At 40.0% G+C, this 6,984-nt stretch overlaps 1 protein-coding gene across 1 annotated transcript in view; it reads right to left on the bottom strand.

Moving 5' to 3' along the window:
- The window catches only part of LOC118407216 (sialin-like), a 32,014-nt gene that overhangs the window by 9,528 nt on the left and 15,502 nt on the right, over positions 1 to 6,984 (bottom strand). The window contains exons 4-6 of the mRNA XM_035807648.1: positions 1,329 to 1,416; positions 936 to 1,022; positions 336 to 460 (exon numbers count right to left, since the gene is read on the bottom strand). Coding sequence (XP_035663541.1) covers positions 336 to 460; positions 936 to 1,022; positions 1,329 to 1,416 — 300 coding nt within the window. The remainder of the gene's footprint in view (positions 1 to 335; positions 461 to 935; positions 1,023 to 1,328; positions 1,417 to 6,984) is intronic.

Below are 6,984 nucleotides of genomic sequence, written 5' to 3'. Positions count from 1 at the left end.
AACAAACAAAAACATTAAAAAACAAAAAAAGGGTGACTGAAAAGGCACAAAACACACAAAGCATAAAAATATTCGGTCTTTTTCCAACAATTTGTTAAGCGTCCTAGTGGAAATGGGGTATTAGAAGCCACGCCCTAATACCGTTTTCTGCGGCTGAAAAGGCAGGGGCGATATTGTAAGGCATTGCCGCGATAGTCAACCCTTTGTGGGAGGGTGAAAAACTCTTGGACCTTCATACTGCATACACAACACACACAGTGTATTTTTCTACATATTTGACAAGGATGGTGAACAGTTTAATCTAAACCCATATAACAAAATCAAGCATGTCCTACCGTTTTTGTTTTCTCTAAATTGGCATCAATATACGTCCTTTCTGCTTCAGAAATTCTAGGATGAACTGCAGGTGAGTCAAACGCCAATAGACACCAGATACAGCATAACACTAGTCCAGTTACCCCTAAACGTAGAGACAAACGTACTCAGGGAAAATTATAGGCAAGCAACTCCGCCTCATACACCTTTGAGGTCGACACATATCTATCATTCAACAGAGATAGGAAATTATACAGTTAAATCATATAGAAAACTACACTAAATGGAAATGTATATTGATACAGCATTTCAGAACGAGAGTCACTTAAATTAGAGTGGCTGCGGTGGTGAAAACCATGGCCATTATAATAACAATATTGATATAGTTATGATGATTATAATGATTGTGGTAATGATGATTATAATGACTGTGATAATGACAACGATTATGGTTGTGATGATCATAATGAAGATGATGCTTGTTATAATAGGGATGACGATGATGATGGTGATGATGATGTGATGTAATGATGATGTCCATGATTTGGATAATGATGATGATGGTGATATTGATGGCGCATGCAGAGTCTATATAGCTTTTGCAGGGTAAACTGACTCACCTGTTATGTACAGGGTAACAGCCCAACCAAACTGTGTGATGAGACGTGCTGTCAATGAGAAACCCACGATGACACCCAATGTCTCACCTGTGCCAATGAAACAAGCGAGTTTTCATCGCTGTGCTTTTTGACATATCTTTTTTTACTTGTGGAGCTATCGTACACATAAGCGTTTCATTTCTATTGTTAAAAAATATCTACTTTGCTAGTTATTTATTTATTTATTTACGTATCACTTTTTTCTCTTTTAAACATGCAAATACACACACGTGAAAACAAAAAAATGCACACACTTGCATCATGCAACACACATCTAAGCACACATGAACACACATCTAAACACACCACAAGTAGTAAAAGAAGTACATAATTCTATTCGTATGTGAGAATTACCTAGAAAGACGATAGTGATTAGGCGACTTCTTTCCGACGGAAGTGACCATTTCGATAAGATGCCAAACGCACTTGGGTACACGACACCCTGAAAAACATAATGATATCTATATCAAGTAAAGTTCGGTGACCTCGTACCTCCATTATTTCTTTCTCTAGTTATCCTTCTTTCGGAAATGTGTAACAAAATGTACCTATAATTCCAAAAGTTGGTTCTTGAGGCCCAAACTTATGACACTTCTTCCCAGGCACAAGAGCTATTCAACATCTCAAAATCGTGAATATCAGATATAAAAGATATTTCAAAATCGGAAAATCCACTGCAGGACCAAGGACACCCACTAGAGCCAAGGATAATAATCATTTCAGCTTTTGTCCTAGCAACACAAGTATGAAACAAATCCACCCAGTCATTCTTGAGCTATCTTGTTGACAGACAGACAGACAGACAAACCCCCACACACAGAGACAAACGTTGCTGAAAAAATACAGTTCTGCCATGCAAGAAAAGTTGTTCATAGCGTTTTTTTATTTGCATTACCATTGGTCAACTTTGACCAAATAGGGGGCATCTTCATTGCGCCCTTGAAATTCCTAACATTGAAAGTGTTTTACTTGCAGAAAAATCAACGGTTTGCCTTCTCATACGCAATAGATTTCCTGTTGGTTTGAAATTTATAACAGGTTCAAAACAAGAAGGCAGGTTAGACGAAAATCTGTATATTTTGGGTCTCATTTTTGACAGATTATGGGTTAAGAACTGCTAGCCTGGGCGCGGTAAAAACGGGTTTGGAAGAAAGCGTTTTCGCCATGTCGTTTTGGGCTTAAAGGCCGAACCATCTGCATGGTCTTGTTGCAAGGAAAAAGAAAAAAAATATTTTGTTAAATCAACACACACAAACACACACACAAATTACTTTCGCTTTAATCACTAAGGGCATGGCCACATATGAAGTGTGATCGTCGTACGATCGCTAACATTTGGCATTTTAGAGGACAAAAATTTACTGCAAAGTTCAGTACATTAAAAATTCTGTTTTGGATCCAAGCCTGTGGTTGGTTCTGTCAAGTCCCGCTTGAAAATCATATGGCATCAAAATCGTACGACGATCGCACGACCTATGTTACCACGCTCTTATACCTGCACAAATCCAACAACCACCCGAACTACAAACAGCCACCATTCTCCAGCGAATGCCGCCGCGGGTGTCAGCAGAGTCAGAACGGAGGAGAGCAGGATGCTTAGGCCGAGAACTTTCTTCCCACCAAACTTAGCCTCCAGGAACCCTCCCATTACTTGACTAAAAACGTTGCCGTAGGAATAAGCGCCGATGATGCGGCCCTGGGTAACTGGGTCCCAGGAAAAGTTGTCCTTTAAGGGAAAAAAAACGAAATGTTTTACGTTATGTTTTGGAAAGCATTACATGACCTTCTCGGGAACATGATCTCTTTGGTAACCGTAACGATGGCAAGAGTAAGAGAAATATCAGGCGTGTGTGTGTGTGTGTGTGTGTGTGTGTGTGTGTGTTTTAGTGTGTGTTTGTGTGTGTGTTTGTGTGTGTGAGAGAGAGAGAGAGAGAGAGAAAAAGAGAGAAAGAGAAATATGGAATCTAATAGACTCATTTCTAGTAATGGATGTTCAAGCGTAAATTAGCGTTCTATACATTCAGCATTTGTATTGATATTACTGAAATATTGATTACATAATTTTGTTTAACGCTCCTTTTAGCCTAAACAGCAAAATTATGAGGTTTCCACAAGAGTTACGTTCTTAATCAATTTTATTATCAAACATTTTTCTACCATCTAGCAATTGTTTCCAACAATTGTTTAAAGATAACGGCAAACTAAGATTTTACAAACATATTAAAACCAAATACGCCATGGAAACCTATCTATACCGGAACGAAGCTGACAAGAGGTCCAAAGTATGTGAGATAAGAAGCAGTGCCCACCCACTAGAGATAGAAAAGGGTCGTTACAAAAAGTTGTTAGTTCAAGATAGATTGTGCAAATACTGTGCGACGGATGCAGTGGCAGATGAAATACATTTTATATGTAACTGCCCCCTTCATGAGGATGAAAGAAACAACCTTTTTGACACAATCAAAACACTATTTCCAACTTTTCACTAGCTAGTAGACCTCCAAAAAACTACATTCCTGTTAAAATTTCAAAACCCACTAAATCATTAAAAACGTGAGACTTTTCATCAGCCACTGCCTCCAAAGAAGAAGTCAAAAAGTATTTAGAATCTTGCATGAAGATAGCTGTATAGAATAGACACACATTTTACTGTCTGTATCCTTGCAATTAGCCTTCGGGCATGGATTTGCAAATAACTAAATAAAAAAAATCTCCATTGTCGTTCCTGTGCGTAGTCTCTTATTCTGAATAGACTGACTGACAGTGAAGTATGTTAAAGTTCTTTAAAAAAATATGAGGGTAGATCTACATAGACCAGCTTGCCCGTGATGTGGGGCTTCGGGTCGAAGACCTAAAGAACGCTATGGAGGACAGAGACGTCTGGAAGGAGAGGGTGGACTTGGTCCGGGCAAGCAGCCCGCGATGATGATGATGATGAATTTTAAGAAAATTTGAAAATGGTCGTCACAATATATAACGGCCTAAAACTAAGCCGACTGCTTTCAACCCATCGTTGACCTTCTTAGTGAGTTCACTTGAAGTCAAGGCCGTAGAAAGTTGAATGACCTGACTTAAGCCGTTAACCAAATAACATTTCAACTTAAGCATGTCGTCTTTAGATCTGTGTCAAGCCGAGCCAAACCAACCAAAGAAATTAAACAAAAGTTGCCACATCAAGCGTGAATTACCAAACGAATAACATTTGGCGGCTAAAATTACCAACATTGATAATAGTGATTTATGGGTTCAAGAAGAATAGTCAAATATAGAATAAGCATACATTAAAGGGGCTAAAGAGAATGGCTTTTGTGGACATGCCTTTGTTGGGTTAATTATGCAAAATGCAGGGCTGTTTTGATGTGTCTTGTATTTACTAGGTGTGACTGCCTACAACGTGGTGCTCGATACTGTGGAGGCTCCAGGGGCTGGAGGCCAGCCGGGATCGGGCAGCTGGGACAGTTTATTCGGTGACCCAAGAGAGTCAGGCCGCCAGATTTCCTATTAGCGCTTGGGGGATTTTAAGCCCGAGGGATGTCCACCTGCTGAAAGGGAAGCGATAACTCCTTCGGGCTTAAAACTCCCCGGAGCGCTAATGTGAGATCGGTGGGCTGACTGCCTTGGATCCCCGAACAAAACTAGCTAGCTACCCGATCCTGTCTGGCCCCCAGGGTAGGTGCCCGACTGTCGTTTACTGTAAAAGTCAAATGGCAGAAAAGATAAGACTAAAAATCTTACCTGACTGTTATGTTCTGTCCGGTTCACTTGTAACAGTACTCCCGTCTCGTTGTAAAAGGCTAACAAATCTGTCGTGATATTTTCGTGTGTTGAATACCATACATCATGGGTTGTGTTTACATCATAACACTCGTTCTCCCTCGAGCTGTTGACGTCATTATTGGAAGAATGTTTCACCATTGCAACGACGATAATACTGAAGTTAGAACGCAGGGTGAAAAGGTGAATAACGACTGCCATAAGAAGGAATGCCAAAGTGTACCGGGTCGGAATGCAGAAGGTCATCTGAGGGTTAAAATAGCGAGGGTTACTGATTAATCTAACAATTTGGAATGCATTACAACCACTGACAGTGTACGCTTTGACTTTGACATAATTTGTACTGTACAGTTATTATAAGTACTTTGTTACATTAAGATGTGTTGTTTGCGGTTAGTATGCGCTTGCAGTGATGCCCAGTGCTAGTTAGATCACCATAGTGATAGTACAGTCCCGTTATTAGGACGATTATTATTACATAATGCTAGCCTGACTAAAATCGCGCTCTCGGTGGCCGGGTCTACAATCTCTGGAAGGGGTCATTAACCCCAGCCGGCGAGAGATTGTGTAAACACAGGCTATACATACTGCTAGCAAGAAGAAAATAAGATAAGTCCTATCCTGAAATCCGAAGAAATCCATTAGGCATTGTTCTGTTCACGTTTGTGTCCGTCATAAAATCCAAGCCACCCGGTGGTGGTAATAACCACCTAAAGTGCTCCGTTGTTTGGTCCTGTTTTGTCCCATACGTTTGTGTCCGAATAACAAGCGGCGCTATGTTGCCATTGAGGGTAGGTAGACGCATACTCAGACTATACGTTATTATTATGTATCATTTTTCTGCCCCCCCCCCCAACTTACTCCTACCCAAGCTAAAAAGTCTCCACCATATCTATTTTGAGAGCAAACTCAATAGGAAACATATGCTTATGAACAATAAGGAAAGCACAAAGTATACCTACCGTCTGTGAGCACGCCATTTTGGCGACCTCTCCCCTTTCTTTGTAACGGGCAGGGGTGAATGTTAGACTTTGACCTTCGAATTGTGACTAGCAGGGGGTAGTCCAATTAATGCTGGATCAGGGTGTGACAACAGCATGCTTTATTTTCAAAGCATTATTGTGATGTACTTAAACGTTCTATTTTTTATTTATCAATATACTATCCAAGTTCTTCAAAAGGAGTTTTTGAATATAGATTTCAAAATCTTAATTAAAAAAAAGTAACAGGAAATTCAAGTTATGTTGTTGCACTTCAAAAGCTTTGAAATTTATTGTGAACAAGATGTGAAATCAATAATGTGGTCATATGTTATCTAAGACTTTTTCAAACTGATAAAATAATATTCATCTTTTGTATTAATATAAATACACATTATGAAAATGCATGATTTTGCACATGTCTCCTTCAAAATGTCTCCTTATTCAAAACAGCGTGGGTACCGGATTCTTCTTCTTTGCTTGTTCCGGCGTTATTTATAGTAGTTGTGTTTACACGATCTCTCGCTGGCTGGGGTTAATGACCTCCTTTTAGGGCAGCGGCAATTGTATGGCCGACCGCTAGGTTCGCGATTTTAGTAAAGCTAGACCAAACGGTGGCTCAACGCAAAAGCAAATCTAAAGCAGAGGCCGATTGTGATCAAGGCGGATAGGTGTCTTTAAATGGGGCTAACCGGGATGTTAAACGGCGGGCTGTCGTTCGAAGGTTTATTAGGGAAAATTGCGGTATTAAGGCTGCGTATACTTTACAGTGGGAATCATGGCAGAAAGAGGCTGTCATTAGAACATGAAAAACTCACATTGGCATGGTTGCCCGGCCTTTAGCGAGTAATTTGAGGACTAAAGCAGGAAAAAAAATTACGACAGATGACGTTAAGCATAAACGTGGATCAGAACACATGGGGTGACCTTTTGACCCCTTTCGCTGCCTGTACAGAACTTCAAAACACCTAATTTCTACAACATACTGCGACAACAAACATTGCTAAAAAAAATCTGTTGTGGGTTTTTTCAACACAATATTGAGGCAAAAACCCTTACCTGTAATATGCACCTCCAAAATGAAAACATATCCCAAGAAAAAAATGTCTACAGGCACTTTTGCCAAGGGTCAATCATCATTTTGGACTAAAAGGTCATTTGCGCGTGTCCCGAAATACCGAAATTTGTCCATAAGTCTACCCGGCGATCTGATATGACATTCAATTAGATGTTTGTCCGGCTTATGTCTTTGTATT

This window comes from Branchiostoma floridae, chromosome 19 (assembly GCF_000003815.2).
Source record: "Branchiostoma floridae strain S238N-H82 chromosome 19, Bfl_VNyyK, whole genome shotgun sequence".
In the NCBI taxonomy this organism is placed as follows: Eukaryota; Metazoa; Chordata; class Leptocardii; order Amphioxiformes; family Branchiostomatidae; genus Branchiostoma; species Branchiostoma floridae.
This window is presented reverse-complemented; position numbering and strand designations above follow the sequence as displayed.